Here is a 17,390-nt window from a genome sequence, read left to right on the forward strand (position 1 = left end):
TCCTGCACTGAAGACGGACGTCATAATGAGAGCGTTGACAATGTGGGGAAGAACATGTATCTGCAAGCGGTTCATAGCAATAATGTAAGGCCTGCACCAGAAACATTAGCTTCTTAGCCAATTTCTCTTTGATAATGTCGATGTTTTTCACTTACGACGCCGCACCAGTGCCGCTTCCGGTGCTCTCGCCTCCCAGGATGGCTGCCAGGGTCGGATCGTCGTAGGGAATCACTATGCCCATGCATAAGGCGGAGCCGACGAAGAAAAACAATATCCTCCATACAAAGGACCTGTAAGCCGGCGGCAGGATCCGGCGAGGATTTTCCGTCTCAGCAGCGACCATGGAAATGTACTCAGGTCCGCAAATCCTAGATAGTACGTTAGGAGTATCTGAAGATGGCATCAATGAAAAGAACTTACGAAAAGCTGGCTTGGTATATGCAGGACAAGACACCAAGGAATCTACCCGTATTACCGGAAGCATTGTGTTCCACGAATGCCCCAGGATTCTGCCAATATTTGAATCCATACGCGTCATGAAGCGGATTTCCACCGACCATAGTAATGAAGGTAAAGAAGAACAAGCCAACCATCAATACGACCTTGAATATGGACAGGTAGAATTCTGAAATTCCGAAATATCGCACGGTAATAATGTTGAGGAAGGCATATAGAGCGATCATGGGTATGATGATTGCGACGATTGGAACAGTGTCGGTCCAAAAGGTGACCATGATGCTCATAGCCACAATCTCAAAGGGTACGAGGATTGCCATGTTGAGGAAGAAGTTCCAGGCCATAGCGAAGCCCAACGCCTCATCAACCCATTCGCCTGCGAAGCGGACGAAGGGTGACGGCACGGGCACATAGGTTACCATTTCAGCGAAGCACTCATTCACCGCCCACATAACGCAGCCCCATATGATGAAGGCAATGAAGAGGCCTGCAGGACCTCCCTTGGGTAAAGCAGAGCCCATCTGCACGTAGAGAGCTGAAGGTTGCGGTCAGCACGAGGTCGTCGAAATCAACGAGTCCTCGGAATTCTGGGCGACTGAACGTACATGTGCCAATTGCCCCACCAATGGCAAATAGTTGGACTTCCTTTCCCCGAAGCTTGCGATGCAGCGCCTGGGAACCGGCTGTTGAGTCCAAAATATCGCCAACACCGATGTCCATGTTGGAGCTGTGCCCCGATTCATTGTCCACAGAAGTGACAGGAGGGCTCTTCTCGGTATATTTTGAGGCAGCCATGGTGGCATAAGTTGAGAGTAGTGTCTCTCTTGCTTAGATCAGAACTTCTTAGGATGTGGGATTGGGAAACATCTAGGAGGGTGCGTTCGGTCAACCATAAATGACAACTTTCGTTACCCTGTCATCTCCCTTGAAGTGTTTCGGTCACCTAGTGTAGACACCAGATATGCCGCGGAGCTTATCACGATAGCACTGATTGCGAACTGTCTGGGATTGGACGCCTAAGCATGGAAAATGCATTGGTATCGCCCGACCCAAGGTACTGTCGGACTAGCACCCGAAGTGGGGAAGTATCCGATCTTCTTGTCGGCTTGCCCGAACAAGCTCTACAAACAACGAAGATGAAGCGATCTTACTAAAGACTTTGGTGAAGGTTGATGCTGCAGGCCTATGGCATGTGTCACATTGAGAATCAGGCGGTCGGAGTCAATAACAACATTGAATCGCTGGTGAATTGCAAAGTTCATTGAGAGGAATTCGAAATTCAACGACTACCGTGTGCTTCGGACATTAGTTTCTTTGGCTACCAGGGCGGTTCAAAAGTCAAAAGGTATATATTTGTTTTAATCTAGGCCTTGTAGTCCCCTCGGCACTTGTGTTCTTCGTACTTAAGATGAGGCTGGAACTCACAATACAGCGTCTCCTAAAATCCAGACAGGTCCGCTAGTTAGAGAAATACAATACTCATTGTTAATGTCGACTTACCGGAGTGCTTGCCATCTTAAAGTTGTAATCTGCCTCCTCGTCGGGCACAAGGTGCTTCTCGAGCCCGGCAGCCTCGACTGCGAGCTGTACCTTGCAGCTCCTCTCCATCAAACAGAACAGAAACGCTGCCTCATCAACCGTCTGGCCCACAGTCAAAAGCCCATGGTTCAGCAGAATGACAGCTTTCCCTGTCCCCAGACTGGCGGCAATCTTCTGGCCCTCCGAGGCCTCGTTGGCAATACCACCATAGTCGGTGTAGACCGAGTGCGCATTATAAAAGTAGCAAACGTCTTGGTTCAGCATCTCGAGCGGCTTCGAGAAGGCCGACCATGCCCGTCCATAAACAGAGTGCGTATGACAGATGGCATGGACGTCAGGCCGGGCACGATGCACAGCGCTGTGGATCTGGAATCCAGCAGCGTTGATCGAGCCAGCAATGTTGCCGCCGGTAACCTCACCATCCAGATCGACACATATCATGTCGCTAGCCTTTAGCATCCCAAAGTGGACGCCCAAGGGATTGATCCAGAATCGATCTTCGTATTCCGGATCTCTCACACTGATGTGCCCTGAGATACCCTCTGCATACCCCTCGCTAGCAAAGACGCGGAAGGCCCCGGCCATGTGTTCCAGCTGCCACTGGCGCGTCTCAGCATGGGAGGCAAATTTCGGGATCAACGGGAGGGCTTTGCCTCGGTGAGCCATCGCCGACATGGCGTTGACAGCTTGCGACTTGGTAGAAGCCGGGATTGACGAAGTAGGGAGCAGATCAACGGCTGCAGAGGGCGCCATTGCGTTTGCTTTGAACTATGTGCTCCTTCAAATGCTAGAGAAATAGTTGAGTTTGGTTATTGGATTCGAATTGGCTTGTGAACTGGTGGGAGATGATACTTTTCACCGTCAGTCAGGTCTCATGGCTGGCTAGATATTCTCTTGGCACGGTGATGCAAATGGCGCTTTCGGAGCTTCCGACATCATCGTGCTCCCCGCCGAGGGGGAAACTAAGTTAGTTCGCGAGTGCCGACGCCCCACAAAAGCCGCAACCAGTGCGGGGGAAAAGAGACTGCCGTGATTTACACCAAGACACCCTTAGATAGCAGAGATGACCAACTATCCAAGGTCATTTGGCGTTCTTTCAATATTCTTGAACCGCGAAACGTTGCTTGTTGATCGACGACAGTGGCAACGAAGGAACTAGTCACAAGACCTTGAAAATGGCACGTAGTATTTTTCGTGACAGTAAGTGACAAGTTCATTTGAAACGAGCTCACTCAGTCGTCCTGACCTTATTCTATTTAGCGGCGCAATCTGTTGCGAGCAATCCGGTGCCCTTTCTCATAGCCATAGCCATTGGAAGCGTTGTATATCATTACGTCTACAACCCACTGGCGGTGTCTCCACTGCGGCTTATACCTGGCTCCAAAGTCTACGCGGTGACGAAATGGCGTCTTGCGTTGGACGACTACTACGGCACAAGAACTCGGAAAATACATAAGTTGCATCAGAACTACGGCAATGCCGTTCGTATTAGTCCCGACGAGGTCTCGTTTTCATCTCTCTCAGCCTTGCGTACGATCTACGGCGCCGGCTCCGGGTTTGAACGGACAAACTTCTATCGCATGTTCGACGTTTATGGGCGACAAAACTTGTTCACCTTTGCCGAAGGGAGAAAGCACGGCGAGAGGAAGAAGCTACTTGCGCATGCTTACTCAAAGAGTGTGGTTCTGTCGTGGACTGGCATCGCCAGGCCCCTTGTGGAGAAGAACGTCAAGAGTTTTCTCGACCTTCTTGAACAGGAGAAGAATGTTGCAGAAGAGATCTTCCACAGTTTGCATTGGTTCAGCCTTGACAGCATTACCGGATTTCTATATGGAGACAAGCATGGGGAACTCATGCACTGAGAGGAAATGAGGCTGATAGAATGATGCTCAACGATATCATTGACCCTAGCCGGAGAAAACTCAGTTGGTTCGTTGTTCACCTCAAAACATACACGAACTGGCTCTACACGAGAACCGGCGTCATGGAGAAGCTTGTCACGGCTCTGCATCTTCTTCCCATGAAGAAGCCAGCGACATACACGGGTATTCGGGCTCACGGCTTGCGGTCATGGGAAGAATTTGAATCAAGTACCGTCAAAGACGACGGGTCACAGGATGATAAAGCAATCATTACAAAGCTATGGCAACATAGTAAGAGCGACAAAGAATCCCGGCTCGATGGCCTTGACATCGCATCGGAGGTTGCAGATCACTTCTTGGCCGGGATCGACACGACCAGCGACACCTTGATGTTTGTGATATGGGCACTCTCAAGGTCTGAGAATAAGAAATATCAGGAAAGATTGATAGCGGAGCTGGATTGCATACCTCCTAACTCTTGCAACCAAGATGGAAATCCAACGGCGGAAGTTGCAGACAAATTACCTTATCTCGATGCAGTCATCAAAGAAGGTCTTCGACTCTATGCCCCGTTACCGGCATCGGAGCCACGCTCGCTGCCTATCAACACCACGATAGACGGATATCACATTCCTGCTGGTACGGTCGTCAGCATGTCACCGTACACGTTGCACCGTAATGCAGCTGTGTTTCCGGAACCTCTCAAGTTCAAGCCAGAAAGATGGCTGGGGGAGTGCGGGGATGTCACAGAGATGAAGAAATGGTTCTGGGCATTCTCAAGCGGTGGAAGAATGTGCATTGGCATCCAGTATGTCTTCATCTTTATCCGATAGTATTCGCGCGTGGAGGACGCTAACAAGGAGCTCATAGTCTTGCCATGGCCGAGATGACAACTCTCCTAGCAGCCCTTTACTTAAGATACACAACTAGCGAGCAAGACAGGCAAAAGAACGTAAGCCCCGGCATCACAAGCCGATTTGAAGTCTTCTCCGACGAAACATTTGCTAAAGCTAAGGTGAGTAGCGAGATGGTCATGGACTACAGCATTGTTACTGACCTCTACGATAGGAGCATGAGTGCTGGATCGACTTTACAAAACGGCAAAGGGAATGATTCGTTAGAAGAATTTGAGGGACGTCGCCAACCAAGGCGTGGTGGACGTGCCGTATGCCCGTGGCTTTAATCTGGTTTCGTGTCCTACAACTTAACAACTCTGCGGCTGGTCATCAGAGGACCAGAAAGATGCATAACATTGGTAACAACTTGCAATCACCGTCTTTAACCAGTGATACCTTTTGCTTGGAACCCGGGGCATGGACTCATCCGCAGTTCGGGATGTCCCAGCCTGACCCACCTTCTTAGGACATAACTCGTCGGTACTCATCCTGAGTGGGCTGATAAGCCGTCCCAGTCACTTAGAGCGTCTTGAGGGTCAGGAAAGAGGTGGCACTGGAGGCTTGCTGGCATAATCTTGTCGAGTAGCCGTGACCTAAATAGCAAATAACAGCGTTGGCGAAGGGCCTCAAGGGATTGAAACGCATGTAACATATACTTATTAATCCATCACAACATGTGTACATATGACTAACGTGGATCCGGCTGAAACTCACTTTAGTCTTCAATTAGTCCAACTGTGATTCCCAGCCCAGATGGCTATAAAGAACTCGAGAACACTGGATATCTCGCGGTTTCGGTGATAACCAGACGCCAGCGACACATAGGTAATTGCAGTTCCCCGCTGAAAAGAGCCAATGTGGTAGATATGGATATGTTCAATTACCCTGGAACTTTAATCATTCAAAATCAGTTTTAATATTACTAATCCCTTTGTGCAAACCCGACCTCAAGTGGAATAGCCTAGACATCCGTTGCAGATCATCCATGTAGTGCGGTTCCATTACCTTTTTTTCTCCTTTTTTTCTTTATTTCAGCTTCCTCGACATTAGCGCTGCCCATCCCCAGCTGTGCCTGGACCATAATCCATGGCCTGGCCCAGAGGCCTCTAAGGAGTGTCACATACACACTTACAGCTAAGTGAGCCTACGATAAACTCTTAAAAACGGTACTACCGGTAACACTATGGCCTATCGGTTGCCAAAGCCAGATATAATATCGCCATTATTAAGGCTGCATTTTGGTTTAGACTCAGCAAACCAACAATTTGCTGAGCACCCCTCGACGAGATCGTTAGTCTGGACTCTAAGCTAACAACTAGTATTACTTTCACTGTGTATCATAGCCTTATAACAGTCTCACAGTCTGATGCGATAAGGCACAAGACATACTACTTACAGGACAAGTGTCTCGGTAGTGTCCCATGCTGGCGTTGTTTGCAGGATAGCCAATATTCTGGTAAGGAAAGAAACATCATCAATGATTAATGAATCGTTGAATTGAAAAGGAAATCTGAAGTAATACCCTTCGATAGTCCGCCAAGGAACTTGTATCTGATTCGATGATAACTAATCATCAATTAGCCAACCAGGCACTCTGGCGCTCTTTTGTTATATCTTAGACCTAGGCGCAAGGAATTCTCGGATCAAGGCATTGTACCTCACAAAGCCCCTTTGAAAGCGCTAGTTTACTAGCCTGGCATTTATGTCGGAAGGCCAAAGTCCGTTTTTGGGGATTTGCCGACTGTCAAACTCCGCCCCTTGTCAAATGAGCTTTGTCCGTCGGAGGAACAGTTCGGCGGGACTATTCCTCCGGGATTTGGATATTGCGTAGACAAGGGCGCGAATAAATAGTGGTGCCTTGGCACAAGCTTTCACAAGCACACGATCCACGGACTGACTCTAGCCCGATTTATGGATCCTGCGTTTTGATGGACATTGTGCCTTTGTAATCAGTCCCGTTTCGAAATCAAACCAGGATTATCCTCCCCTATTGTGGGTCTCCGGCCGTGCGATCACGTTCTGTTCCGTTGTGACAATGGACTTGACAAATTTGTTGATGAATGCCATCCGTCCCACTGGTACTTACAAAGCTTGACAGTCGCACCAATTTTTTTCAAACCGCCTGCACAGCACAAACAATTCTCCCTAGCTACTCACCGTACCATAACTACAGAAAAATTGAGTACTTAGGCGCAAAGTCAAAACATCATGTCCAACTCTGCGATTGCGAAGCCGTTGACGCTTAAATGCGGTCTTACACTACCGAACCGATTGGCCAAAGCCGCGATGGCGGAAAATTGGGCCGATAAGGAAGGCTTGCCTACAGAAGTATTATATGGACCATATGGCGAATGGGCAGACGGTGGCTGGGGACTCGTCATGACCGGTAAGTAGTTCACAATAGCAGGACTGAGACTCATGAGGGACCTAATTTGTGCGTCAAAGGCAATGTGGAAGTTGATCTCAAGTATCTCGGCTCACCAAAGGATATCGTTTACAACGACACGATTCCTTATGAACGCATGCTTGAGGCCTGGAAAGCCTGGGCGAAGGTCTGCAACCGGAATGGTACGCCAACCATCGTGCAGGTGAACCACCCTGGTCGCCAATCGCCCCTTGGTGCTGGCAAGCGTGGTATTATGGAGAAGGCAATCGCTCCCAGTGCTGTACCGCTGAACCTTGGCGCCGGTTTCCTTCCTCGTCTCATCAACTCTCTGCTCTTCGGCACGCCCCGCGAGATGACTGTCGCCGAGATACAGGATGTTGTTCGCCGCTTTGCGCAGACGGCCAAGTTGGCGTCCGACGCGGGTTTCGCTGGTGTTGAAATCCACGGTGCACACGGCTACCTTCTCGCCCAGTTCATGTCTGAGAAGATCAACAAGCGCACCGATGCGTACGGTGGTTCTCCAGCCGCTCGCGTCAAGATTATCGTTGAAATCATCCGCGCTATTCGCGAGGCCGTGCCGAAGACTTTCTGCGTCGGCATCAAGTTCAACTCTGTTGACCACCAGTCACAAGCCGAGCTTGACGCCTGCATCGAGCAGCTGAAGTTGATCACCGAAGCCGGCGTTGACTTCTTGGAAGTTAGCGGTGGTACTTATGAAGACCCTGTGGTAAGAGATAAAATGAAAATCTTTCATTGCTCAGTTTCGAGAAAGAGCTGACCTCAATTCACCTGTTAGATGTCTACTGGTATCGCCGACGAGAAGAAGTCAGACCGCACCAAGGCCCGTGAAGCCTTCTTCTTGGAGTTCGCTCGGGCCATACGACGCGATTTCCCCGATGTTCCTTTGATGGTAACCGGTGGTTTCCGTTCGCGCCTGGGCATGGAGGCGGCACTCGCTAACAAAGGTTGTGATCTAATCGGTTTGGGAAGACCTGCTGTCCTGAACCCAGCACTGCCGAAGAACACAATTCTTGCCGCCAATGTTAAGGACGAGGACGCCAAGCTGTACGCCAGGAAGATCGAGGCACCTTGGATTGCTCAGAAGCTAGGCATGAAGGCCATCGGTGCTGGTGCTGAGTCGGTATGCTTACATGGTCTTTACGTTCTAATTGACTTCGCTATTTGCTAACAATAGTTCTTCCAGGCTTGGTACTCAGGTGAAATCCGTAAGTTGGGGAACTCAAAGGCCTGAAGGCCAGCGCTTCACTCGACACAAATAGATACAATCTTAACCTGATACTTGGTTGGTTATTTAATTACGGAAACAACGGTTAGTTGGTTGAGATGATGGGAGTTTACCTCAATTGTTGGTTGGGCTGGTTTTTCTGAAAGAAGCGCTGCTGAAGACCGAAGCTAGACGCATGCCTGCGGGGAAGCATTAGAAAGGGGAGAGGTAGAGATTATTATGATACCAAGTAACAACATACTTTTATACCATAGAACTTATCACGCTTTTGTTTAACTGTGCTTGTTGATCGAGTAAGAATTCATCACATTAGTGTATCGAGTACCAGTCCTTTTTTTTATGTCTCGCCTGTAGACTGGGTATCCTGGGCTGCCTTTGCTAAGAGCTTCTCTAATCTTGACAAAATACGGTTCCGTTAAGGGAGCATCTATTCAAGGGCACGTAGGAGTTATGACTATGAAATATCCTGCAATTAAACCGAATCCTGTTTTCCGCATTAACATTTGCTGCAGCAGACCTGGCTACATGGTGAACGTTACCCGGACAGATGACTGCCAGCTGTTAGTCCATCATCCCACTCCCCAATCCCAGTTCTGCTTGCCCTCATTGTTAATTACTGAAGTCTTCTTTTTCCGGTCCGTATGATTGATATGATTCCCGATTTAATTGCACCGTACCTGGAGGAACACTAACGAGGTTACCGCCTGCTTGCTGGGTTGGTGTTCGTATGCAACCTCACGTCTTTGTTGGAAGGGTCTTCATTTAGAGTTGTCTTGGCAGATCTGTGTAAACCTCCACCCAGATGAGGAGCTCGGATTTTAAATACCTCAAAGTCAATGCATATTGTGTTAGAGTGAAAGCAGCCGGAGTTGGCCAGAATTTGCAGGTGTAGCCTAAGTATGAAAACGTAGAGAACAGCCGATGATACTGAAGCCTAGCTCAAGAACAACAAGTGAATGAAATATGTACAGCAAGAAACGGCCCAATATCCTTAAGACACAACTCATTCAACCATAGCCTCATCGTCTCACGTAGGCAATGTCTCACTAATAGACCAGTACACGTTATAGTTGAATCCATGCGCCTCGTAGAAAGGACCGAGATTCACCGTCTTGCCTCCCGCCGCCGCCGTGAAAGTGAGCCCGGTGGTTCCGCTTTTCTTCACAGTACTCAAATCCAATGCAGGTGTAGTTGAAAGAGTCTGACTTCCATAGTTGCCACTCAAGATAACAGGACCGAACGCTAACGCTGCAACGTTGCGGTTATCATTAGCAGGGACAACTTGCAGCTTCATCGGCAACTTCACAACAACGGTGTCCCCTGAGACCCAGTTACGATTGATTGATGCGTATGTCCCTGCTGCTGCATTAACAGCATTTCCGTTGACAAGGAATTGAGCCCCAGAAGCCCACGAAGGGATGCGGATACGCATAGTCCACTTGCCAGCACCGGTGATCTTTAGTGTGGTGGTGCCACTCTGTGGAAAATTGGTGGATTGTGTAACCGTAACGCTGCGCTGAGTCCACTTCAATACAGAAGGGATGAAAAGATTGACAAAAAGAGCCTCGTTATCGTAAAAGTAGATCGAGTCCATCAGCTTTGTGTTCGTCTCGAGGCCGGTACCTTGGCAACACCAAAATGAGTTGTAGTCAGTGCTCCAATTGCCGCCACCCCAAGCCGGACCAACACCACGGCGACCACCGGGGTTGAGAGGAGTGAAATAGGTGACATGTCCATGATTGTCAGTTGGGTTTTGCTGCCCGAGGAGGTGGTTGAGCAATGTCCGCTCGTAAAAGTCAAAGTATGTTGTCGTACTTGGGTTGGTCAGCCACAGCTCCCTCGTGAGCTTAAGCATGTTGTATGTGTTGCACGCCTCGCATGTATCTTGGTTCAAGAACGCAGCAATCGCATTGGGTAGTCTGAAGTGCTCCGCTTGACTGTTGCCGCCAATAGCGTACGAATGTGCGCTGATAGTTATGTTCCACGCATTTCGGGCAATGTCCTGGTAACGACTGGTTCCCGTCGCTTTGTACTCGCGTGAAGCACCGATCCACTTGGGGACTTGAGTATTTGCGTGCAAGCCGTTAAGACTATCTTGGTTTGAAGCAAGAGGGTTGAAAATGGCAGCATGATCGAAGCGTTGAGCGACAGTGAGCCAGCGTTGATCCCCTGTTTGATGGAAGAGGTCGGCCAACACTTCGTTCATCCCTCCAAACTCAGTGCCCATCAGGGTCTGCATCTGGTCATACGTGAGCTTTCCCGTGCGGAGATCAACCCACGCCGCCATAGCAAGAATCACATCGCGAGCGTTCGTGTCACCGATATGGATCCAGACATCGAGCAGGCCGGCCATAGTTTTGTGAATAGCGTAGTACGGCACGTTCCCATTCGTGAGGGTCCGCTTCTCGAGAGCATCGATTTCAGACTCGGGAAAGCCAGAGAGATAACCTGTATTGAAACCAACTTTGCTGTTGTTGGCTTGGCATTTCTTCAGTTCTGCCGTGAAATAAGTGGCTCTGCTCTTGCACTCGTTATCGCGAAGTTGAGCGTAGCAGTAAGCCCAGGCGTTCAGGAAGTGCCCCTGGACGTGAGTGCGGAAGGGAAAGTCCGGAGCATCCCAGCCGCCGTTTTTTTGTGCGTTGTTCGTAGATAGGCCGTGATTCTTACGGAAGTTGTACAAAAGTCTTTCGACATCCACCCACTTTAGATAAGTGAGAGTGCGAGCTTGATTGTCGAAGAAGCGGCCGCTGCTCAAAGTGACCTGGCTCATATCGAAAGCCCAAGCTGAAACACCCTTCTCCCGGATGGCAGGCGGAACAGCTTGAGCTTCGCTCAAACAGGGCACGGCAGTGACTAGGGCAAGAGTTGCCAGCCCCTGGATTCTTCCTGCATTGAACCACATGATGGCGGTCGTGGAAGGCTAAGATCGATAGCCACGCACTGGTGTAAGAACGAGGAGTCAAACAAAATCTCTGAGTCTGAGAAAGAACAGTCGAATGAGACTTAAGTTGCAAAGGTTGATGTCTATTAGTCTTGTAGTCTATGGCAAGAAGACCAGAAATGGCCGTTCTCCACTAGGATTCCGGACAGTCTTGAGCCATCTGACGGAGGGAAGCCTCGCAATGGGCCTCGCTCCACCGAGATCTCGGGCAGTGACTGGCGCGCATGCCCAGTGGCGGAGGTGAGGTTACACCCATCAATCGCATGCCTAGATATCACGGCAGAGCCGAGAAAACATCCGGCTAATTATCCCTGCATGTCGGGGTAGACGAGGCGACGACCCGATTGGCGCGGCACATCTAAGCTTTTGCCAGCTTGATGATCTTCCTGAATTGTCTATCCGAACGAAGTCTCATTCGAAGTTGCTATTGAACTCCAGCTTAGCACATAGATCGACCGGATTGTTCTTACAAGACCTTTTACATTCCATGGTGGATGACTGAAACGATGTGGCCTGCAAAGCGTTAACGAGTCTCATGACACAAATCGATAGCTGCAGTAAGGTCAAAAGGGGCACACCTCGCTCTCCCGAATGGCGGGAAAATCTTGAGTGGTGCCTTACATGCATGATTGCCGGCTGAACATCTTTACTGCCGTCTGTAATTCTATCACTTATTTGAGTCGCTATTGAGAGGAATTAATTGGGCCGCATTCTTCACGCTTGGGCATGATGTGATTTACCAACTAAGCTCCGGTATATTTGATGGTTTTCACAGATCTTTCGTTTGTTGCAACTACTTTGAACAATTTTCACTACAAGGGAGTGTACCATAGTTGCCCACAAGATTCTCATTGTCTCCATTTGACAGACCACGTCATTTCCTTCCTTCGCTACATGCCACTCATCTCGTATTAGTCTGAGAAGGTTTCATTTCAGAGATCTACCAAACTCCGTTGTAAGGAGAACCTTGAGACCACCCGGGACAGTATGTCTGTCAAAATAACTGTACCACTTATCGATGTCCTCGAGCTTGGCTACGAAAGCATTTTTGTTAACAGGGCATGTTTTATCGCCAGACCTTAGGCTACATACCTTCGTGAGTAAACATCCAAGAAGGATCGTACTTGCCATCAATGACCAAGTTGAGAAGAAACGGATGATACTACTCTCATGTCAATTCAACTTTAGAACCATGGTTCTGCAAAACATACCTTCTGAGCCATGAGTTGCCCTCCCCTGAGAGTGATGGTCTTTTCCATCAACATGCCGATGGGGAACTGGTTGGTCGAAAAGAAGAAATCGCCAATCAATGCAACATTGCCACCCTTCCTGGTTGCTTTGATGCAGGCAGTCAATGTGTCCCCACTGTCCACCTCCAAACCCAAAGCCCGCATGCTCTTGTGCGCAAAAGACTGGGCACTCCGAAATCCGCTTGCCTCAATCCCACGATCAAGGCCCAGTGCCTCGACCGAGAGTATGTACTCTGCGACATCTTTATGCTGCGATACGTCCACTGGGACCATTCCAAATTCCTTTGCTTTTTGCAAACGGTTTGGATCGACATCCATAGCATATACCTTTTTCGCACCTCGGAGCTTCGAAAGCCGCTGGATAGAAAGACCAATCGCGCCGCATCCCCATACCCCAACGACGTCCCCTTCCCTCACTTCTGCAAGCTCGCAACCATGCCAGGCCGTGGTCGTAACATCGGCAAGCCCGACAAGTTTCTTCGCGTCGATTCCGTGCGGGGCCTTGACGCAGGTAAGGTCAGCGTTGGGAACGCGACACCATTCGGCTTGGTCTCCGGGATATCCGCCAGTGAGGTGCGAGTATCCAAAAATGCCAGATAGCCGGTGACCGTAGATCTTCTCCATCTCCTTTGAAGGGTTCGTCTTATCGCATAGTGAGTACTCCTCGCGTTTGCAATAGAAGCATTCACCACATGCAATAACTGGAAGGATGATGACCCGGTCTCCAGGCTGCAGGGTTTTAACTTCCGGGCCGACTTCATCGACAATACCAATGGCTTCATGACCCATGATATCCCCCTTCTTCATGGCTTGGTTCAATTCGCCGGAGTACATGTGTAAATCGGAGCCACAAATGGTGGCGTGGGTGATGTGGACAATGGCGTCCTTGGGCGCAGTGATCATCGGCTTCGGCACCTCCTCAATAGTAATAGATTTGGAGCCTTGGAAAACTGCAGCCTTCATCTTTTCTGTCGGATGAGGCTTGTAAGCCGTCGAGGCAATGGGACTAAAGAAGGTCAATCTGGGTCGTTCTTTGTTATTAGAAATAGGATCGCGTACCTTGCTACTGCTGCCATGTTTTAGTCTTAGACACGATTTGAGGTAGAGATTGTGCACAAATTTCTAAGCAATTCTGAATGTCGCAGCTTCGGCATACAATATCGATATGAGATGCAGACTTTTATATCTGAATGTGTGAACTAATCGACTCTATCGCCGATAGCTTAAGCTTCGTATGAGTTGCATCGCGACGGAGTGCTCCAGTCATTTTACTTTCAGCAGTGGCTCCCATGATTGGAGACCTGAAGTCATCGTATCGTCACTTGCTAAACCGTGCTCACCTAGATTCCACTCGTCCAAGTCACAAACGCATGATATCGGATGCTCTCGCCACTCAAGTCCTGTTTTGCTGCACTCGAGTGCGGGAAGGGCAAATCAGAAAAATCGCTTCATTCCATTCTGGATTCTTCGACGGGTCCGCTTACCCTCTAATTGTCAGTCTAGCTAGCTTAAGATGATTATGCGAAAGAGCACCTTCGAGACCAATCGAACACAAACAAGTCACGACTATGATCGCATACTGTCTTGCGTCTTTTGAGAGCCTTGCTGCCTGTTCATGATTCATTTGATGTGATTTCGAATCCGCAGCGTCATTCTTGCGGTGGTGGAACATTCTACTGCAACTCTGCAGCAGGATTGAAATCTAAAAGCTTGACCCAGCCATTTGAGCTGTCGTCCAATGAATCAAGTAGCACAAAATGTATGTATGATTGATTTTTTGACCGGTGTATTGTGGTAACAGCCTGCATCGTCCATCCTACTCAACACTTTTGGCTACCATTAAACCCATAGGTTACAGTACTGACACAGCATCCAAGACCTCGTACTTGCCAGGGGACCTATCACAACCACTCATACAATCAGCTACGCACACTGTACTGCGTTGCCTGCAATTGATGACAAGAACTTGAGGCCATAGCTTAAGTCTCCAGCTTTTATTCTTCAAATGAACCTGAGGCACTAGTTCCGGGGAAACGTGGAGGATCGGCATGGACAGCGTAGGACTAAGGTGCATGATTGACGGCTTTGTGTTGAGTTCCCGAACCGACCCGAACCGAAACACCGGGCCGGCACTTTCACGCGGGGCCGACTTCTTCTAAGGCCACTTAGAAGAGCATAAGCTGCCAACCAATGTGGTCTTTCCATACGACAGAAGCTATAAGTAAGGCAGCTACCGACTAAGCAAACGTTGGCCAGAGGTTTCATCAAACCGACATCTAGAGCGTCTCCAGTTGAGCGCTTTATCATAATCATCATCTTGATTGCCGTTCCTACCAGTCAGTTTTCTACCTTTGAAATGGCCACGCAGACGCAAACCGTTGCGGCAGCCGAGGTCAAACGAACCTTCGCCACCCAGTTCGAAACCAAAGACCTAGTCACCTTTGACAGTAACAAGCACTATGGAGACTGGAGAGACGAGTTCCATCAAAACGGCTGTGTCGTAATCAAGAACGTAATCAGCAAGGAACGCGCCCAATACTACTGCGACAAGCAGATCGAGTGGCTCAAGAAGTTTGACCTTGGGTTTGATGAGAACGACTCATCCACATGGACCGCTGACCATCTTCCCGTCAGCTTCAAGGGAGGGTGTGCTTGAATTCTCTATTCTTTAAGAATTAAATGAGGCTTGCTAACAGCTTTAGAATGTACTCCGCATACGGTGCACCCCATGAGAATATGGCATGGGAAGCTCGGTTGGAACCGAAGATAATCGACGCATTTGAGAAACTCTGGGAGACTAGCGAACTCATCACCTCATTTGATGGCTTGAACGTCTCCCTGCCAAACCGTAAAGACATCACATGGAGCCCTTGGCCACACTGCGATCAGAACCCTGAAAGAAAAGGGTAAGCCACCACGGCTATTGATACCTCTCGGGATCATAGCACTGATACTTAGCAGCATGCAGGCTGTCCAAGGACTCCTGAACTTCGCTCCCAACGGTCCTAAAGATGGCGGCCTAATGCTTATGCGTGGCTCTGCGAAGCTTTTCGACGAGTTCTTCGCCCACAAGCGCGAGTCCGCTGACCACGAGGACGCACCTCCGCCTGAGATCAAATTCATGGATCTGTTTCTCTTCAGCAAGAAGGATGTGAAATGGTTTGAGAGTAAAGGCTGTGAGCTGTTCAAGGTGAACATGGAGCCTGGCGACTTTGTCCTCTGGGACTCGCGCACCATGCACTACGCCCGCTTTCCCGAGGGCGACCAGATTAGACACGTTCAGTATATCTGCATGACACCACGAAAATTTGCCACGGAAGAGGCTTTGGAGGCCAAGAAATTCTGTTTTGAGAACTGGTTTGGGACGACACACTGGCCTCACTGGTAAATTTTCCAATATCTGTTCTTTGACACACTGCGTATGCTAATTAGTCATAGTAACATCCGCCCTTCACAAGATCCTCCCAAGAGGAACGGAGAGGTGTGCCCCAAATATCGCAAGGAGCCATTCGAGAAGCCTGAAATTACGGACAAACTGCTTCAGTTGGCCGGGGTGAACCCATACTGAGGGTCTTGGCTGTAGTTAGTTACAACGTATGACACATGTAAAACACGACAGTCCATATTCAATGGAGAAATAACATTATTAAGCATACTGGAGTCAAAAGCAGATTCATAATCGAAGCAAACAGCACGTTTGGATGTTGGGATTGGTGGACTAACATTTACCCAATTGAAATCCTTTGTGACGAGGTTCAGAAGTCATGTCGGCCGATTGAATCCCGACGCCCGCTGCGCCAGTCACCAAAGGGCGTTCCAAACAGGAAAAAAAACCATGAGCCTTGGAGTCGCATTACCTAATAAGATGCTGCGGCGGCCTACGCCCTGAAATAACTAGTCCAAGTCAGAATCTGACGACTAGCTACCCATGCGAATAGCGAACTCCAAGCCCCATGGGCCGAATTCGGAGACCTGCCGATGATCCCCAACCGGCGTTTGCTTGGCGTGGAGATCCCTTATTAACCAGAACTCCCAGAGTCTAGCCCGGAACGACCTGCCGTTGCAACATCAGATCTCCTCACGATACTCCAGTTGACTTTCCAGTCTGTGTGTACGGATCATAACTGCTTCATCGAGTGTCATTCAGTTTCGCACCAAGTTCATAAGGTCAAAAAGAAAGGACTATCAATCGTCTACAATAATGTCAGAAAAACAAGACTCAGCGCAACGAGAGCACCGGTTGCCGATTTCTGAAAACGCTCCCCCAAATCAGCATTGTGGCCCCGAGACAGATGCAAAAAGAGTTTCCACGAACCGAAGCTTCAGGAGCGACAGCAGAACTACTTCACGGCCAAACTTGGTCATTGATGCACCGCCAGACGGAGGCTTGAGAGCATGGATGGTTGGTTAGTTGAATTAAATTAAATCGTTGTGCACAATAGTACATGTTTTGACAACATCTAGTGTTGGGCACGTTTCTTGTTACAATGAACACCTGGTGAGTGTTCTAGACTTAGTTCCGCGCCTTAGAGTCACAGCACTAAAAAGCTTATAGGGGCGTCGCGAACTCTTTTGGCGTTTTCCAGCCTTACTTCACCTCTCTGTTCTCTCGATCCCCATCCGATATCTCTTGGATCGGCTCATTTGAAGTCTTTCTGCTCTTCTTTGTGGGAACCTTCACGGGGCGCTGGACAGACATGGGCTACTTCCGACCCCTTTTTATCGCGGGCTTTTTTTTGATTGTCCTGGGGATGGTGGCAGCCTCATTCTGCACTACGTATTGGCAATACTTCCTCGCCCAGGGTATCTGCCTG

General features: G+C 49.1%; 6 protein-coding genes across 6 annotated transcripts; 3 read left to right on the forward strand and 3 right to left on the reverse strand.

Moving 5' to 3' along the window:
- Positions 1-1,819: 1,819 nt before the first annotated feature.
- On the reverse strand, positions 1,820-2,748 carry ColSpa_12382 (meiotically up-regulated gene 14 protein; the record flags this gene model as incomplete). Its single annotated transcript, XM_049278594.1, has 2 exons — positions 1,820-1,870; positions 1,957-2,748. 2 exons carry the CDS (start codon positions 2,746-2,748, stop codon positions 1,820-1,822), a joined length of 843 nt encoding a protein of 280 aa, XP_049134551.1.
- A 422-nt stretch (positions 2,749-3,170) lies between these two features.
- On the forward strand, positions 3,171-3,857 carry ColSpa_12383 (putative sterigmatocystin biosynthesis P450 monooxygenase STCB; the record flags this gene model as incomplete). Its single annotated transcript, XM_049278595.1, has 2 exons — positions 3,171-3,195; positions 3,304-3,857. 2 exons carry the CDS (start codon positions 3,171-3,173, stop codon positions 3,855-3,857), a joined length of 579 nt encoding a protein of 192 aa, XP_049134552.1.
- Positions 3,858-3,877: 20 nt separating this feature from the next.
- Positions 3,878-4,690, forward strand: ColSpa_12384 (cytochrome P450 monooxygenase azaI; the record flags this gene model as incomplete). The annotated part of the gene is made up of 1 exon (XM_049278596.1): positions 3,878-4,690. One exon carries the CDS (start codon positions 3,878-3,880, stop codon positions 4,688-4,690), a length of 813 nt encoding a protein of 270 aa, XP_049134553.1.
- A 4,722-nt stretch (positions 4,691-9,412) lies between these two features.
- On the reverse strand, positions 9,413-11,287 carry ColSpa_12385 (uncharacterized protein; the record flags this gene model as incomplete). Its single annotated transcript, XM_049278597.1, has 1 exon — positions 9,413-11,287. The coding sequence occupies one exon, from the start codon at positions 11,285-11,287 to the stop codon at positions 9,413-9,415; it is 1,875 nt and encodes a 624-aa protein (XP_049134554.1).
- A 966-nt stretch (positions 11,288-12,253) lies between these two features.
- On the reverse strand, positions 12,254-13,652 carry ColSpa_12386 (zinc-type alcohol dehydrogenase-like protein; the record flags this gene model as incomplete). Its single annotated transcript, XM_049278598.1, has 4 exons — positions 12,254-12,360; positions 12,419-12,488; positions 12,538-13,597; positions 13,636-13,652. The coding sequence occupies 4 exons, from the start codon at positions 13,650-13,652 to the stop codon at positions 12,254-12,256; spliced, it is 1,254 nt and encodes a 417-aa protein (XP_049134555.1).
- A 1,280-nt stretch (positions 13,653-14,932) lies between these two features.
- On the forward strand, positions 14,933-16,144 carry ColSpa_12387 (uncharacterized protein; the record flags this gene model as incomplete). Its single annotated transcript, XM_049278599.1, has 4 exons — positions 14,933-15,222; positions 15,273-15,482; positions 15,538-15,960; positions 16,015-16,144. The coding sequence occupies 4 exons, from the start codon at positions 14,933-14,935 to the stop codon at positions 16,142-16,144; spliced, it is 1,053 nt and encodes a 350-aa protein (XP_049134556.1).
- Positions 16,145-17,390: the final 1,246 nt, after the last annotated feature.

Source organism: Colletotrichum spaethianum, assembly GCF_022836535.1.
Source record: "Colletotrichum spaethianum MAFF 239500 DNA, contig63, whole genome shotgun sequence".
Classification (NCBI taxonomy): Eukaryota; Fungi; Ascomycota; class Sordariomycetes; order Glomerellales; family Glomerellaceae; genus Colletotrichum; species Colletotrichum spaethianum.